The 18977-nt window shown below is 40.2% G+C and overlaps 1 protein-coding gene across 1 annotated transcript in view; it reads left to right on the forward strand.

Annotated features, from left to right (window-relative positions):
* The first annotated feature begins 204 nt into the window (after nucleotides 1-204).
* Nucleotides 205-18977, forward strand: part of HNF4G (hepatocyte nuclear factor 4 gamma) — a 99646-nt gene continuing 80873 nt past the window's right edge. The window contains exon 1 of the mRNA XM_042465443.1: nucleotides 205-351. Coding sequence (XP_042321377.1) covers nucleotides 216-351 — 136 coding nt within the window. The 5' untranslated portion in view covers nucleotides 205-215. The remainder of the gene's footprint in view (nucleotides 352-18977) is intronic.

The raw sequence follows: 18977 nt of genomic DNA on the forward strand, positions 1-18977 counted from the left end.
TAGTAGTGAAAATGCGTTGAATACCCAGGTGAAATACCCAAATTCCACAGCCCCTGAGCCCTGGCAGCTAAAGCGGGATCAACCCGTGTTATCTCCGCCGTGCGGACGCAACGCAGGCTGTTGCAAGGTGAGGCTGGGGCAGCTTCCCGCTTCCCTCCCGGCTCTTGGTTACTGTTTAACCTCCCCACCCACCTTGGCGTTTGTTCAGGCGATCGATGGGGATGCGTTCGCCATTGGGCCCAGTGCAAGCGCCCTCTCTCTCTCTCTCTCTCTGCCGGCCCCCCTCCAGGGCACTAAGCCCAGGGGGAACTACAGAGCCCGGCGGGGAGGGGGCCCTCTCGGGAACGGCAGGTAAGTGGCCTCCCCCAACTCCATAGGGAAGCCAGGCCTTGGGGAGATGCGGCTTCAGCCTGGAGCAAAGTTCCAAGGATAGGGCATGGAAACCCGCTGCGTGCCCTGGGGCACACTCTCTCAGCCTCAGAAGAAAGCCAAGCCACAGAGGAAAGCCAAGGCAAACCCTTGGGTGAGCTGGGACACACTCTCTCAGCCTCAGAGGAAAGCCAAGGCAAACCTTCCTTTCCTCCTCTACCTGAAGAAACCTTGCTAGTCAAACCCCAGGATAGGTTCTCTTCAGGGGCTCCATAAGTCGGAAAGGACCTGAAGGCAACACAACATACACACACAAACACACACAGCTTGCTGAACCTGATCCTGGAAGGAAAAGCAAAAGCAAAAGCAAAACCACATACTAAGCAATGGCTTCTGGGCTGAGGAATATCACGTGCCTCCTGCCCAGCCTCTTGATCCTCCTCCTTTCCTTTCTGGGACCGACTGCTACAATCCTCCTGCCAGGCAGGACCTTGCTCTTGGTGGATTCTGGGCACTGCAGTCCCCAAAGGCTAACCTTTCCAAACTGGCGGACGCTGCCTGTCAGTGCTTTCCACTCCCCTTTGAGGGAATTGGGGAGTTGCTCTCTTTTGCTGTTGATTTGGCTTGTGATGGGTGGGTTTGTGTGTACAATAGCCTCTGTTGCCTTGTTCATGTTCTCCTTATTCCCAGTTCACAGCTGCTATGTTTTCCCAGCCAGGTATTTTGAAATTGCTTCCCACTCTCTGAAAGGCTGAAAGACAGCAGCCAACGTGCCCCAAGGATTGCTCCCCAAAGATCAGGATCCCCTATTTAGCCAGGAATGAATTCCTAGATCTGTCTATGGCTGGATCCGCACTGCAGAAATAATCCGTTTTGACACTGCTTTAACTGCCATGGCTAAATGCTATGGAATTCTGGGAAGTGTAGTTTGTTGTGGCATCTCTGGTTCACTTCTGATCCAGCCTATGCTTCAAGCCAGATCTAGCCAACAAAGAGGTGTGGCTGGAAATCCTTTCCTTATTTGTCTCTGTTTGGAAGACAAACAGCAACTGAGAGTCTTGAACATTGTTTGTTTCCTGCTTCTGACAGTCTGGAACTCCCTACAGAGAGTCTGGGCCATACACAGGGCCGGTTCTAGGATAAGACATAGTTTTCCTATGGGCAGAACAGATATAATAGTTGAGGATCATTGCACTGACATGTTGCAGTGTATATGTATGAGGATACTTGGCACATTCACATACATCACAATGTGTATAATGGTACATCCCCACTTGGGTTGCCAGCCTGGAAACTGGAGAGGGCTCCTGTGCCTTTAATGGACAGAAGAAGGAATTTCAGCAGGTATTGCTTGCTACTTGATTGTATGACATGCAACACTTGCTGAAGTTCCCTCTTCTACACAACCATTGAGGGTACATGAACCACCTCCAGTTCTCATTCTGGCAACCCTGGGAATAACCAGGGTTCCTGTTATCCAGGCATGCCCTATTCCAGACTACTCTATTCCACTGCTGCATATGCGTTTCCATTTTTCTTTCCCATCTCTTCTGTGGTTACTGAACATGCTCAGGTCACATTTGACTGTTTTGGAATGGGATAGGGTGAGGTTTTCCCTATTAAGCCATGGCATTACTAGGGTTGGCATCACCCTGTGCGGTAACTCATGGTGTTACCCTCCCCTATTGACTTCCTCCATATCACACCATAGAGAATCCTTAATAATTGTTTTTTGTATTAATGCTACTCATAAACCATAGTTCCCGCACATCACTGAATGCAATGGCAATGGGTGTGACTCAAACAACAAGCAAAATTAAAACAATTCCTTTAAATATCATACAAATAGCCTAAACACATTTCCATGTATGTAGTTTCATGGGATTTCAGTGGAAATTTGGGAAGATGTGAAGTTTTTAAAGGAAATTTTATATATATATATATATATATATATATATATATATATATATAAATATAAACACAACTGGGACCTGTCCTTTCTCCTCCTATTAAGCCTTGCCCCACTCACTCACATGGCCTCTTCAGCATTTGAAAGGGATGCAAGCCAACAGTCTGTTTCTGCCAAAAAACACATTATTATTATTATTATTATTATTATTATTATTATTATTATTATTATTATTAAGCTTTATTTATAAAGCACTGTAAATTTACACAGCACTGTACATTCAATCAATTAAAACAGATATTTGGGCTGTTTCCCAAACATCTTCTTCCCAGATGTTTGGGAAGCAGTGTTTTCACCTCCTTAGGGTATGGCCTGCATCTCCTGAACTCTCCTAATGATGCCCCTGCGTTAGGCATTTTTTAAAAAAGACTTTTTAATAATGGAAATGCCATGCCTCTACTAGCATGTTGATATCTATCTCTTCTTTTCAGTGATCTCATAATAACAGGGCCTGTTGAATGTCTCTCATTTATAGGGTTGCCATACTTGGAAGTCAGCTTGATGGTGTGTGTGTGTGTCATGTGTCTTCTAGTCATTTCTGATTTATGGTGACCCTAATATATCATGGGGTTGTTGTTTTTTTTTTTTTTTTTTGGCAAGATTTGTTCAGAGGAAGTTTGCCTGAGGCTGAGAACATGTGACTTGCCCAAAGTCACCCATTGGGTTTTATGGCCAAGACGGGAATTGAATCATCTCCAGTGTCATGGTCCAGTACTCAAACCACTATGCCATGCTGGCTCATGATAACAAAGTTAGGCACTATACCTATCAGTACTTACCACCTGAGTTTGTAGATTTGAATTCCACTTGACTTAAGACAGACAAACTACAGCAATAAGGAAAATTACATAGTAGTTGTCCACACATATTAATATTATATTATACTGTACACACTTATTATATTATATTATTGTTGTTGTTGCTGTTGTTCACATGTATTAATATACTTATGATAGTGAAAAACTTTGTAAGTCCACACATTATTTAAAATAGGTCTATGCTGCCACATGTAGTTAGAGACAAAAATGTGAAGCCAAAGAACTAGATGTTGCAGCCTCTCTTTGCTTGTGTGGTCTTCCCCATTCATTGCTTTTGCCATCTTGACCACACTGATGTTGTTTTCCCCAACATGTCCTGGTCTTTTATCTGTGAAACAGTGGAGAATATGTACTCCCAGCAGATCAACCCCAAAGCATTTCATACACACACAAATGGCCTCATGTACCAAATACTGGAAGGCCCAAAACACACTGCAGAAATCATCCAGTGTGACATCACTTTAACTGCCTGGCTCAGTGCTAGCAAATCCTGGGAATTGTAGTTTATTGTGGTATCAGTGCTCTCTGACACAGAAGCCTAAAAGTCTCACAAAACTACAGTTCCCAGAATTCCCTAGCATTGAGCTGGGGCAGTTAAAGTGGTCTCAGACTGGATTATTTTGCTGTGTGTTTTGGACCAGAGAGTCCACCAGCTGGCATGCTGCTGCTCTCAGGCAGAGCAGCCCCAAACTGGGTTTCACACACTCCTCTGTTAGGCTGTATCTACACTGCAGAAATAATCCAGTTTGACACCGCTTTACCTGCCATGGCTCAATGCTATGGAGTTCTGGCAATTGCAGTTTGTATTGGTAACAGAGCTCTCTGACAGAGAAGCCTAAATCTCTCAAAAAACCACAGTTTCCAGAATTCTGTTACATCGAACGATGGCACAGTTAAAAGTAGTGTCAAACTGGATTATTTTTGTATTGTGGATGCAACCTTAGCTTTAGTATAGGCAAGAGGTGGAAGAGTGAGTGCCTGTTGTACTCACAACAGACAGATCCTAGGCTGAGACCATTTTACAGTGTACCAAACATTCTGGAGTTAATCTGTTGGTAGTGGACTGAAGTCAAAAAAAGCTCATGCTGCCAATTTCATTCAAAGGTGCTACAAGATCTCTCTATGTACTGATTCTACAGACTATCACAGTTATATCTTTGAATTGTGCCCACTGTTTGAAAGAGCCAATACCACTTGTGCTTATAGCAGACTGTTGTTGAGTGCCTTCAAGTTATTTGTGACATATGGTGACACCATCATGGGACTTTCTTGGCAAGATTTGTTCAGAGCAGGTTTGCCATTGCTGTGCTCTGAGTCTGAGAGCATGTGACTCACCCAAGGTCACCCAGTGGGTTTCATGGTCGAGCAGGGAATTGAACCCTGGTCTCCAGTGCAATAGCCCAACACTTAGACCACTACACCATTCTGGCTCTCACAGCAGAGTTACCCCAGAGAATGTAGTACACACCAAAATGGCCTCAGACAGGATGCAGTTGTTGTAAGTGTGACTGACCTGTTCTTCCAGTTCTTGGCTTTACAAGAGGAGCACATGGGACAGGCCCCTATAAAACGTGGGTGACCAGACATCCTCCTTTTCTAGGACATGTCCTATATTTCAACTTTCTGTCCAGGAGGAATTCCAAAATGTGATCTGTAAGACCCACTCCTCTGAGTCAATTCTTTTTGTTCCAAAATGGCCCCAAATGCCCTCTAGGGAGTACGAAGGGTAAACATAAAATTTGTTATTATTTTTAATTTTTTAAAAATGATTTTGATGTGTTCTCTGTGTTTTAACTTATGAATTTCATTATTTTTTTGAAAATCTATTTTGTATTCCACCTTGAGCCTTGGGGAGAGGTGGGTAAGATAATAATATTAATATTATTTTGGCATTCAGGAGATCTCAATAATTTCTGTGGATGTGTTCTTGTGTATATATGTGTGTGTGTGTGTGCGTGCGTGCGTGCGCGATGCGAATGCCTAAATGTATGACTGAATGATTGTTTTTTATTGTTTCAGTGGGCCCTATACATGGATTGTGTATTACTGTATTGATATTATTAATGTAGGATATCATGTTATGTAGTAACAGTTAATAAAAACATAACAACAACAACAACAACAACAATCATCACCATAATAATCCTCATCCTCATCCATGCTTGGAAGCCGTCTGGATCCCCTAGGGTCAAAACAATTTTTTTGCAAAGGTTTTAAGTTTTTTTGGCCTCAAAATGCCCCTTAGGGGGCAAAGCCCCCCAAAACATGTTAAGAATGTTGCCACATCCCCTAGAGGGAATTTCAGGGGATTTTTTGTTTTTGCAGGATCAGGTACAGTGGAATGTGTTGCTCTCCAAACAAGGAGCCATGGCAGGATTAATATATCCCTCTACTCTTCCTGTCTTAGAATTTTGATACAAGTTTAATAACATGAAAAGAAGAGCATATACATCCCACTTTTAGGCAATTCTCCCAAACCAGTGCGTGTATGGAGAAAATCAGAAGCCTTAAAGTGATTTCTAGACTCTTTCCCCAGCTCAGTCCTCTTGTGCTTAGAAGCCAGTTATACTGTTTTTACTGGAGTTTACTCCTAGGGAAGTGTGAAGAGGGGTTACAGCCTTATAGAATGATTTTGCATTTTGCTTCTGTAAACAAAAAAAACAAAACAAAAAAAAAACCATACCATGAAATATTCAGTTAAAGTCTGTTATGGGCAGAGTATTGTGAACATTTTATTGATCATCCCATTCTCTCTTTCTCTTCCGCATCCTCTTTTTCTTCTGCTTCTTCTTTTTGATGTGTATAAAGGGAGTTAAGGTGGAAAGCGCTCAAAATGCTCTTTTGTAACCTGCTCCATACTTCCCATAATTCCTCTGTTGCTCTGCAGCTTTGAGGAAGCAGGGGGAAAAAACCAGTTAAAAATGCTGTTTTCATTGCCTGGTACTCAATTCCCTGTCTCTTTTTTCCTGTCTCACAGATGCATGGCAGCTCTGCCTGAGGCACACCTCATACACATTAAAAAAAAAATCTCATGTAGGACAAGATCCCAATGCAGTTAACTTGTTCAGAATGTTGCCTTTCATTTTAGTGGCTCATACAATCGGCATATAGAAAAACCACCTATTCTTCCTTCTTCCTCCAGCTTTTCTCAAGTCTGACCGACATAGGGACATCCTAGAATAAATCCTGATTCTGCAGCCTTTGGGTAAATTGTTTGTTTATTTTGGAGGCCATGAGGAACAGGTTGTAACCTTTCCTTGGGGAAAAATGTTCTGTATCACTTTTTCCCAAATGGGTCCTCCTCCAGTGTGTTGGGCTATAGCTCCCATAATACAAGTGAATGATCCAGCCAAGTGAAAGGGTACTATTAAAAAGCAGTTCTTAAACAGTGGTGTGCACCACTGTTCTGATTTACTTGTGCTTTGCTAGCACACCAACTTTTGTTTTTAAAGGTACAGTTTTGTAGCTAACAGTGTATCCGATACTCATTTAGAAATGAGTCCAGTTGAATTCACCGTGAGCGTTCATACCTTTGACAGAATGGTTTAGAAGCCTAAGAGACTCATAGCATCTCACTATGCATGTTTGTTCAGAAATAGGCCCTACTGACTTAAGTGATACCAATTTCTAAGTTAGTACTGTATGTGTAGGTTTAGAATTGAATGTGAATCATGAAGTTCTGGCTTCAAATGTGACCTCAGCCATGTACTCAACAGTGATTTTTTGGGTAAGCCATTTTGTCTCAACTTTAGTTGTTTCATTTGTAGATAGGAGCAAATGGTACTGTCCTGTTGCAGGATATACAGCTAGATAATGTTCCTGAAAGAGCTATGCAACTGATCAGTGGTAATGGTAGTAATAATAACCACAGTCATAATCATAAATGTAATTGTGATAGTATCACAGTTTTTCCTAAAATAAGGTTACTAGAAAAACTTTTTTAAAACCCTGCACTGTTTCACTTGGATGTAACTGAATTGAGTACTTGTAATTCAGTATGTTGAATCAAGGCAAAAACTGACTTAAAGCTCCATTCCTGTTCATCCTTGATATTGCTGACAGATCCCTCACTAATATCATGGTGCACATATAAATCTAACAGTGCCTGCCGTTGTGCTTCCTGTTTCCCTTTGCACCATATGAATACAGCATTGTTGTATAAAATTGCAGAGGTTGAGTTTTAATTGTTTGATTAATTGATCTTGAAAGCGTCTTTTTTCTTTTTTCTTTTTGAACTGGTGTCTATAATAATAATAATAATAATAATAATAGTAATAATAATAATAGTTATTTATAGCCCACCTCTCCCTGGAGGATTGGGGCGGGTTACAATCAAAATAAAATATAGTAAAATAATAACACAACCCTAATCCACATTTTAAAATATAACAGCATAAAAATCAGTTATTAAAATCACAATAAAAATTACAATAAAATATAATCCCCATTGCAATGAGACAGTTTAAGGGAGAGTCAAAGAAGGCATAGTTGTGGGACAGTGGAGCGGGCTCATGTATTAGTCTGGGAATGCCCATCTAGCCAAGAGTGTAGGGCTTGTGCTTTATGAATAATTTGTAACACGAAAGATATAGGCGGGATACACACCGCCATATAGTACGTATAGGATACGTACTAGGGTTAGGAAGGGGCGGTGCTTCCGCACCCCCCTAACCCTAGTACATATCCTATACGTACAAGATGGCGGCGCACCTTCTACATGGGCGCCGCCATCTTTACGTACTGGACGCATAGCATCCAGACGTGTCGCGGCGCCTATGACGTCGCAAGTCCGCGCCAGGCGCCTCGCGACGTCATAGAGGTGCCGCAAGAAGAAGCTCCGAAATGGAGCTTCTTTTTTGCTCCACGCGGGAGTCGCGCGGTTTGGCTGCTGCGGCTCCCGCACGGAGCAAATGGCGGCGGCGGGGGAGCGCCGCAAAGCGGCGGTTTGTACCCCGCCATAGTATGGAAAAACACTGCAGGAAGAAATTGTATATCCTAGAGGAAAGAATACAGCACAGTCCTGTATTGGATGGGATTTTGCGACTGTTTGGAGGGTCTCAAAGGATTAAAAAAGGGAACACAATTGTGCTTTAGATCTTGTTTGAGAGTCACCTATGGTCCTCTGGGAAATTCATGATTCTCATCTGAGTTTCCACTTTGTTTAGCTTGATGGTTGAGAACATCCAGGAGTCATAATAGACCACCAACTAAACCTGAGTCAATAGTGTGTTGCAGCAGCCAAAAAAGCCAATGCAATTCTGGGTTGCATCTACAGGAGTACAGTTTCCTGACTGAAGGAAGTATTGATGCCAATCTGTTCTGCTTTGGTCAGAACTCACCTGGAATACTGTATCCATTTCTGGGTACCACAGTTTAAAAATGATAATGACAATCTGGAGCGTATCCATAGAAAGGTGACCTCAGGCCTGTTACAGACGGGCAAAAAGTACGTACTAGGTACATACTAGGGTTAGGAAAGGGCATCCTTTCTGGATGCCCTAACCCTAGTACGTACCTAGTACGTACAAAATGGCGGTGTCCATTCTACATGGGCGCCGCCATTGGGACGTAAAGACCTCGCCGCCTCCAAACGGAGCGGTGCGGAAGTGATGTCCTGGTGCTGCTCGAGGGAGCCTGGGGTGCCCTTTCCATGGCGCCAGAAGGAGCTCCGAAATGGAGCTCCTTCCAGGTTTGTGTCACTGACGCAGCCTTTACACGGCTGCGCCAGCAACACAAATGAGAAAGGGGCCTAGTGGCCCTTTTCTCTTTGTCCCCTGCCCCAAGGACACCCCTTTCCAGGCCGCCAGGAAGCTGCCTTTTGCCTCTTCCCCACGGCCTGTAGAGTGGCAGATCGGGGCCTCAGAGGCTGCCACTGTGGTAGCTGAGGCCCCGATCCAACGGGGAAAGGGGCGGGAACAGGCCACCCGAAAAGGGCGCTCTGTAAACCACCAAAATCAGAGGTCTGGAAACCAAGCCTTATAATGGACAACCGAGAGCTCCAGTGTGTGTGTTGGAGAAGAAGATTGAGAGATGACATGACAGCTTTAAATATCTGAAGGTATGTCATGAAGAAGTTGGAGCCAGCTTTTTTCTGCTGCTTCAGAGAAAACACGAATCAATGGATTCAAATTACAAGAAAAGAGATTCCACTAACCATTAATATTTTGTTTAAAAATACCTGTAAAGCAGTTATACAGTGGGAAAGATAGTCATATTAAATAGTAGGCTCCCCATCTTTGGAGGTCTTTCAACAGAGATTGGATGGAAGTGGGGATTTTTCATGACTGCTTTAATTTTGTATTTCTTCATGGCAGAGAGTTGGATTAGATAGCCCCTTTGGTCCCTTCCAACTCTAAGGTTCTATATGGCATCTTTTTAGGCCATGTAAAAAACAATAGCAGCCACATTTCATCTTCCAGCAGCATAGCCTGGAATCCCATATCATGGTGGATAGTCCTCTCATGCAAGGGCTGTCTGAGTGCAGTTCTCTGTCTGAAGTCTCTGTCTGTTTAAAAAGCTGTCCAGTGCAAGTGCAGTTGAAAGCTAAAGAATGTAAGAAGGGGTTATGCATGGATAAAGGTGCTTATCTATAATGAGCAACTGGACAGCAGACTGGGCAAACACACAGGTTACCTAATGACACACTACAGTCAGAGTTATTGTAGTTCTAGAAATATGGCATAGAAATGATTTAAATTTCTATCTGTATAGATTGGACACAATCTAACACATATCTGTGTCCTCAAATTTCCCTTTTGATGATACATTAGTGGCCAAACCATCCAGTTCTTCCTAACAGTAAAGCTTCTAAAGTTTTCCCTAACCAAAACAGCAATGCAACAAACCTGCCAATTAAGCTTTGTAATGAAACTATACTATGTATCTAAGCATTCTATGTATCTAAATCTGTATCTGTATCTAAGCATCACAATGCTTAATTCAGAGATTTCTTGCGTTGCTGAATAACAATTACCCCATTCATGGTACCCCAACTTTGCCTAGGATTGTCATGTCAGGGCTATCTAAAACCCTGAGAGCTCAGGGCCAAAGCCAGAGGCTTCACCTCACAGGAAGCAGGCCCAGGTGATGCTACAAGGGTAATATTACAAAGGCCGTTCCCTAGTGATGTCATTAAGCATGAAATATTAAGTATTGACCACTGCTGCAAGGAGTATGCTATTCAGACAAAAACAGCATATCTAGCAAATAATGAACCCACATGCATGTATGTGCATGCATACAAGTATGTGCAAGCATACATGTGTGTACACATGCAGGCACACTTTTTCAAGGCAATTTTGTTGCCTGGAGATTCCTGCCCCTGTCCCTGAAAACTGCAGTAGTGCAGTCAGTCTATCAATATATATCGGCTGTAGACAATTGCAGAGAGTATGGGAGCCAATAATATGGTGCTGGAATCCTTGTGTGTGTGTGTGTGTGTGCGCACGCGCATAGGTTGCCCAAAATATCACAATCCAGAAGAAAACAAAAATGGCCAGAAGTCTATTTTTTAAACAGGGCAGCAAGCTCCTGCAACCTATTTAAAAGGTTAATTGGTGTCTCCTTAGAGTTTTTAGGAAAGGCAGTTTACCCTTTTTTTGGCCAGATAAAAGGGAGTCCAGCAATCTGGAGGGGGTCACACTCAGGGAGCCAAAGGGCTCTCCCCTGCCCACCCTGGGTTATGATATAGGATGACCACATATGCATCACTGAGGAAGAGGAAATGTGCCACCAGGTCAAAGGAGGAGATGGATTTGCATAACATGTGCATGTGTTAATCTGTACGGAGAGATATTTTAGAAATAATTACTACAATTTAAACAGAAGTTGGATGTACCTCACTGTAATGAGAAAGACCATGATCTGCTGACCTGTGTGTCTGTTGAGTCTGTTGCCATACTGACTGTTGACAGACAACCATAAAACCCCTGTGCTCTCCCTTCTTCAGGTTTTTAAAAAAATCTTAAAACAAACTCACACTGGATCCTCCTTCCAATAGATGATGCCTTCAGCTAGAGGACACTCCCTTGACAGCCTTTCAGATAAAGAAAACAGAACACATAGGCATCCTAGTGGGTGAAGAAACAAATTTTAGATTTTTAGTTTTGTAAATACAATCAGCCCTGCGTATCCATGGATTCTTTATCCACAGATATAACCATCCACAGACTGAAAATGTTTTTTAAAAATAGAAATTCCAAAGAGCAAGCCTTTTGTATGTAAGGGACACCACTTTACTTTGCCATTGTATTTAATGGGAATTGAGTATCCATGAGTTTTGGTATTCACGGAGGTTCCTGGAACCAAACTTCAGCAGATACCAAGGACCCACTGTAGTTAATTCCCAACTGAAGGAGCTGTTCAAGATAGTAACAAACTAGCTGAATAGTCTCTCCACCATTGCTAAAGGTGTTTGAGAAAATAAAAGTTATGTATGATTTCCATCAGGTGTGTACTGAATGGAGCATAGTCCCTGCCTTCTTAGGAGGATTAAGATGCCTCCCATTTATGTGGTTTTGGAAAGGAACTACAAAAATGAAGGAAGGAATGTTGTCAACCATCTATTAGCCACAGAAATGGTGCAGACCTATCTAGTAAAGAGCTAAACTAATGCAGCCATCCGAAACTCACTGAAGTTATGGAGAAAACTTCCACTGATTTTAATGGGTCTGGTTTTGTTTTGTTTGTTTTTGTTTTTTGCCTTATGTGATGTGTTGGATTCTGTTTGTAACTTTGACCTGTCACTTCTAGGTCACTTGAACATATCAGCAGTAGGGTATCCTTACTTGTATATTAGTTTAATGGGAAGAGTAGACAGATGCTACTATAGATATTGTGCATGCAAGGCAAGAAGCAAGAAATGTGTTTTTAAGATGTGTGAAGGTACAGTATATGCAAATGTTCCTCTAGAAATGTTGAGCTTCCTTGTAAAAATACTTTCAGATCTCAGTCATGCTGTGGGCACTTATAAAGGAAAAATGCTGATTTTAAAAAAATAACATGGAGACATGAGTGCATAATATATAATGATGGTATTAGAAATACTTGACCTTGGACAATACTTGACCTTGGACTGGCTTTGGCCTTCTGGGAGCTGTCCAAGAAAATAACTTTTCCAAGTTCTGGTAAACAGCAAGAATTTTATATATTCTTTTCAGTAAAATTGTTTTAATTGTATATGGAAGCTGCATTTCCATCCTAAGTTGCCAGTACCATGCCTCCTTTGTATTAATATGTATTATTTTATTATTTTGCAGAATGTACACCATAAGCAGGCTTATTTTTATCTTTTTAAAATCTGTTTTATTGATTGTATGTACAGCGCTGTATAAATAAAGTGTAATAATAATAATACCATGATTGACAACAGAGACTGCAAAATTACTTAGATTTCATATTGTATTATTGAAATGAAATAAATAGTCATTAAATGAAACTGTCATTAACCCCTAGTTACAGAATATCTTCAAGTCATGACATCCCACCTAAAACTATAGAAGCAACATAATCAGTTCTAGTTAGTTTATGAAAGGCATGAAGTATTCATAATTTCATTATAATTTCATTTAATTCTAGTTGTTGCGAAAAGAATTAATTAAAAGTAACTTGCTATCTGTAACTATTTACTTCCAAGCTCTCTTTGACACTAGAAAATACTTTTACAACCTGGGTAAAATATTTACTCAGAATTGTTTTGTGAAATTCAGACTTAGGGCCCAACACACGCATCTTAAGGACTGGAGCACAGCTTTGGTGCAGCTTGTAGCCTCTTAAGATGCATGTGTCATTTAAACAGCATACCCACAAATGACCTGAAGCAGCTTTATTTTGGCCTATCTGTTTGGGCCCTTAGTTTGAGAAGCAAGACATAATATTTTAGCTTTAGACTTGATGGTAGATCTTATTTTTCTGGCTTCATGACTAGGAATGAAAGGCAGGGCTTGAGATGATATGTCTACACTCAGGTCATCTGGGAGGAACCTATTGCAGCTTTTAAAAACCAGATTAACTGCTACCTCTGCAATTGCTCACAGTCTATGGGGTTTATCACACCAGGTGCTTCCATCGCCCAAAAGTCATCAAAATGGGGTGGAAGCGTCCATGGTGTGATCGTGCCTGATGCTACTTAAGGGAAACGGAAGCATTTTCATCATGGAATCACCAGGGAATCATCAGGAAAACAGTCCTTTTCTTATTAATGAATTAAATTGTTAATAAGAAAAGGGCTCTTTTCCTGACGATTCCCTGGCGATTCCCTGGCGATTCCAAAACGAAAACATTTTCATTTCCCTTCAATAGCCCCAGGCGCGATCACACCATGGACACTTCCACCCCGTTTTGATGACATTTGGGTGACGGAAGCACCCAAGCTGCCAGATGAGATCCACCAAATTGCCAGCTTAGACAATTCAAAAAAGCTGTTAAGACAGATCTCTTCCAACAAGTGCCTGGCCACAGAATGACTGCCCCTCACATCATGTGTTAGCCCACCACTCTGCTTTTGTTATATTTTTATTGTTATACTTTTTATATTAATAGATAGTTTAATCTTTAATTATAATTGTATTATGTCTAATTCTGTTTTAAGGGGGGATCTGAGATATAATATTGAATGTGGATATTTTAATGTGTTGTGAGCTGCTTTGATTGTCTCATCACAGAAAAGCAGCATAAAAATAAGTTTTATTATTGTTGCTGTTATTGTTGTTGTTTCATAATTCCCAAGGATATCAGTTTTTCCACTTTAATTTTTTGCAGTAGCATTAATAGTAATTTTATGGGAAGTTATACAATTGGAAAGATCTGATGATGAATTTCCTTCCAGTGCCTGGTTTAACTGAACCAGTCAGCTGTACAAAACCCTTTTCTTGCATCCCAAGTAAGTTGAAAAGCTGGTAAAGAGATTCCCTATTACAGTGACGCTAAGCATGAAATGTAAGCAGGGTTGCATATCCTGTATCTGTTATACAAAACCAGTTCTTGTTGCTGCCTGATTTATTGTTTTTGATGGCTGCATTATTCCAGAGTTTATGCAGAACCCAATAGGAGGTAAGAAATGCTATTCTTTTTGTGATAGATGTAACTTATCATAAAGGTGAATGTCTTTTATGAGGCTACATTCTCCTGGAAAATTATCTTGGTAAGACAATATGGTGTAAGTCCATGCAAAGGAGCACATATTTGCATTCACTTTATTTTGTGCTACATGTTCTGTGCTGAAATTTGATACTCACAAAATGGGAATAAATCCTACTGAACACTCTAGGTATTAATTTTGGGGAAAATATCCATGGGGTCAGACTGTGAATGTTTCATTACTTTAAAGTATAGAAGTAATAGCATAACTGAAATAATTGGCAGGAGGGCTTCATCAAAAACAAAAATTGTTCAAAATTTTTGGACAGTTTGGGGGTATTTTAAAATGTAATTCAACAGCTGTGATTGCATCCGGGTTTTCACTTTACATTTTCATTTTTAAAAAAGTTAAATTCAGGTTGGAATAACACGTATAATGTCAAAGCTGAAATCTATCAAACTGAAAGAGCTAGGCTACATTTTCAAACCTTTTCCAATTGTCAATTTAAGTTAATTGAAAGCGAAAGGTCTCGGATTCAGGATTGGGCCATTTAAACACAAGCGTGCTGCTTTCATTTCGTAGAAGGGCAATCTCCCTCCACACACGTATTTTTAAAAGGTTCATTCATAATTCTCCCTTCACACTTCTATTGGAAATGACAGAATTCATTATTTTTGAGCTTCAAACTATTTTCCTCCAACTTGGGTGATGAATTGTATGAGATTTACTTCACAACATGACATGGCAGCCCTTGAGATTTTAAAATACTATGGGCTAGCTGCCTGCCCTTTGTAACTCCTCAGGAGAAAAGGTGGAGGGAACTTTAGACAAGAATCAATGTCTTACAACCCCCTAAGTAACAGAAAAAGGATTTCTATGTAATGTTTGCAAGAGTTTTAGGATTTGGGGCTGGGGGCTGACAGTCACAGGCACTTTAATATCCAGTAAGGTTGGGCAGACAAAGAAGCTGGTACTATGTATTTTACCTGCTGTCTGTATAGAAACCATGCAAGGGTAGCTGTGTTGGCCATATACTTCGCTGTAATGTACAGTACTGTATTGTACTTTAGGTATTTGTCAGTGGAATGGACTGCTTTGGATAATAGTGGAGTCTCCTTTTTTGGAAGTCATTAAACAGAGGTTGGATAAGCATCTTTTAAGACTGCTTTAGTTGTGCATTTACATTTAAAATGGCTGTGGTCCATTCACAACACACAATAATTGCACAATTACAGTGGGTCCTTCCCATTTGAAGGTCCATCCTCCCACAAATGGGAAAAAATGCAGGAGCTGAAGTCCATATTACTCAGTGGGTGTCAATGTGCAAGTGCCTGCATCAGCGCACCTGTGGGCATGTGCCACTATTGGTTAATATGGGGTGGGGCCATCTGTGGAAGTTTCAATCTGCAGATGTCTAGTCTGCTGATACAACGGGTTCACTGTATTCAGTTAATTTACCATGGCTCCATCCTGGGGAATCCTAGAGTTTGTATTTTGGGGAGGGACTGGAACTGGGAATTCTAAATGCCCACCCTCACCATTGCTAGTCTCAGGCAATTTATTCTATAGGGCAGAATCATGGCAGTTAAAGTAGAATAATAGTGCTATAATTCTGCGGTGTGTCTCATAGTCTCTCCAATTCCAAGCAAACAGTTTAATCATATAATAATAATAATAATAATAATAATAATAATAATTTATTTCTATCCCGCTTTTCCATGGTGATCAAAGCGGTGTACAGTATGCAATTAAAATACAGACATGTCAACATATAAACTATTGGTTCTCATACTGCATGTTCATAGTGTCTTGGTTCTGTTGTAACTTTGGCATTCGCTGCTTACATCTCTTTATACCATTCTTTTGTAATTATTATGATTGATTATGCTATCATAAGACATTTTTGGAAATGTCCTAAGGCAACTGGTTGCTCTTCTTGTGTAGACAAATTTATTTTGTCCCACTGCCACAACTTGTGGTCAAACAGGTATTTCAGGGCTTTGAAACATTAGAAATCCTTGAAAAATAATATGCTGGTCAGAAATAATAATGGGACAAGTGAGCAATGATGCTTCTGTAAGGCACTTCACTACTTTTTTGGGTGTGTGTGTGTGGGGGGGGGGGAATTGGAATCCTTTTTCACCAGCTTCTCTGGGATCTCTATCTCTCTATCTTTCTCATTTGGAATCTGTAGTTATTATCTACAACAGGTACTGTCCATCTCCTTTCCATTCCTTGTCAGAAACATTTCTTTGTGACAATTTGGCCTTAACAAGGAGACAGAAACCCTGCTGATCTTTTAACAACAACGCTAATATTAAAGCATGCAGAGGATGGAGGTCTTGTATTTTGATTTGATGGTTGAATCCGTCAGTTACTATTTTCTTTAGTGGAGGCTTTGTTGCTGGTAAAATGTTTAAAAATGGCATTTGTATTGTGGGTCTTTAAAAACCTTTAGAAAGATAGCTAGGAAACTAACAAGAGGATTTATTGTTTATGTGTCTCTGTTCTATTGTTCTGAGCTGCCCACAGACAAAACAGACAGGAATTTGAATAATCTTTTAACTGTTATGGGGTCCATTCTATGGAATCCAGTGAGGTTTAGGGACAGGGAGCTGTAACTTTGGCATTCTCAGCCAGAGAGCTCTAGTTCTCACCAAACTATAAGCTCCAGAATTCCACAAGATGAAATAATAGGTCCTAAAGTATTGCACCCTGCTAGATGATTGTTTGAAGCCACCTTGAGTTCCATTCTGGAAGAAAGATGGGATATAATTTTTTTTTTAAAAAAATGTTTATCTCCAAGAAAGCATGCTCTTCCTAACATTCATTTGGAAAATTTGGTTGCATATGTATCAGGTACATTATTTAATGTTTGTGTACAGTCTTGGTAGCAAAAGATAGGAAGGAAGGAAGGAAGGAAGGAAGGAGACTTTCAGAGACACAAATGCATTTATTTTTAAACTGAACCCAGCATGTTTTGAACAGAGGTTTTGTTTCCTTCAGGGTCACTCTTGAACAACTAATTTCACTCTGGTATCTGCATTCTGTTGTAAGTTAATACTGCATTTAAAATGGTTTGGTATGCAATGCACTTATATTGCTTAAGTTCTCATCCTTTGGTTATTCAGCGTTATTGTGTAAGCTAATCCCATTGGGAAAACATAGCATCTGAGGCAATACTATTCATGTTATTTGTTTGAGGATAGATCATGATAGGGTCCATCCCTATTGTTTGGGGTTAGTTCACAAGAACTGATAATCATCCATGTGTCTAAACTGGAAAGGCCCTTACAAATGGAGTGTCCATTATATTTCAGGCTAAGTTTATGTATTTTATGTACTGTACTTGCTAACATTTTTTTCTGCTTCTTAGGATAGCGTTGATTATTGTTAGTTGATTATATGTTATTATGCCTTGTACTGTATTTTGTATGATTCATATTTTTCTCTTTTCTTTTTTACCTTGGTACTATGTTATGTTTGTAATTTGGATTTATTTAATATTGCTTTGTTTGTGTAATTTTGTTTAATGTTTAATCATGGGTGTATTTTAGTTAAGGGTTGTGGGAAGGAATTTTAGTTTGTATATGTTATATACTGTTTAGATATTTTATTTATTTGCTTATGGAAATCATTTATGTTTTATGTATTTTTATGTAATTTTGTAAACTGCTTTGATCTTTTTTGGAAAGGTGGCATATAAATAAATTTATTATTATTATTATGATTACTATTATTACTATTATTATTATACCTTAGCAGGATTTTAGTTTCCAAGTCTTGTAGAGAAGTAGTTCCACTTTATTTTGCCATTGACTTCATCTGGAACACTATGTCAGTTTTGGGCACCCTGATTTCCAGAAACATGTAGATAAACTGAAATGTAATCAGAAGAAGGCAATAAAGACTTGCTGAAATATGGACAATGATTCCTATGGGAAAGCTTAGGGAAAATTCAAGATTTGGGAGGGCCTGATATCATTTCCTATTTGCAGGGCTGTCAGATGAAAGAAGGCAATCACATGTTCTATGCTTTCCATAGCCAGTACTATATCTAACATGTTCAAGTTACAGAATATGCATTGTAGAACATCATAGATTTCAGATGAACATTAATTGAAACTTCTTGATGACACAGCAGTTAGACAGCTACCTAGCAGAGTAGTGGGGTATCCTTTGGAGACACTGAAGCAAGGGTTGGGCAGCCATCTGTTGGGAATAGTCTAGCCAATGGCAGCAGCTGGTTACTGTGCCAAGAATGTGTTACAGGTTTCCATCTAGACTTCTAGAGTTCTCTCCAAGGTTCTGAACATGATACCTTGATAGGTTTAATAACTTGGATTGCTTCTTTAAAGCTAGTGAAAACCTGATATGGATTCTTCACCCGATTGACTTGGGAGTTGCCAGCCATCACTGGCAACTCCCTGCCTGGAATAAGGAGCTGGATTAGGTGGTCTTCAAAATTGCTTCTGTTTTGTTTTTGTTTTTTTTAATTTTATGATTGTAAGTAATATGGCTTTTGCAGCTTTAGCACTGGAGACATAAAAAGTTTTCATCACAAATCCACATTTAGCACAATATATGTGACCACCTGACATTGTATTTCAAAGCAATCATTTTGCTTCCAGTACATTTCTTATTCTTTATCACCAGCTTGTTAAAACAAGTCCCTCATATTTACACTTTCCCAAAAGAGTTGAATAAAATAGGAATTGTCTTTTCATCTATGATTAGCCCTGAA

Source organism: Sceloporus undulatus, chromosome 4 (genome assembly GCF_019175285.1).
Source record: "Sceloporus undulatus isolate JIND9_A2432 ecotype Alabama chromosome 4, SceUnd_v1.1, whole genome shotgun sequence".
Taxonomy (NCBI): Eukaryota; Metazoa; Chordata; class Lepidosauria; order Squamata; family Phrynosomatidae; genus Sceloporus; species Sceloporus undulatus.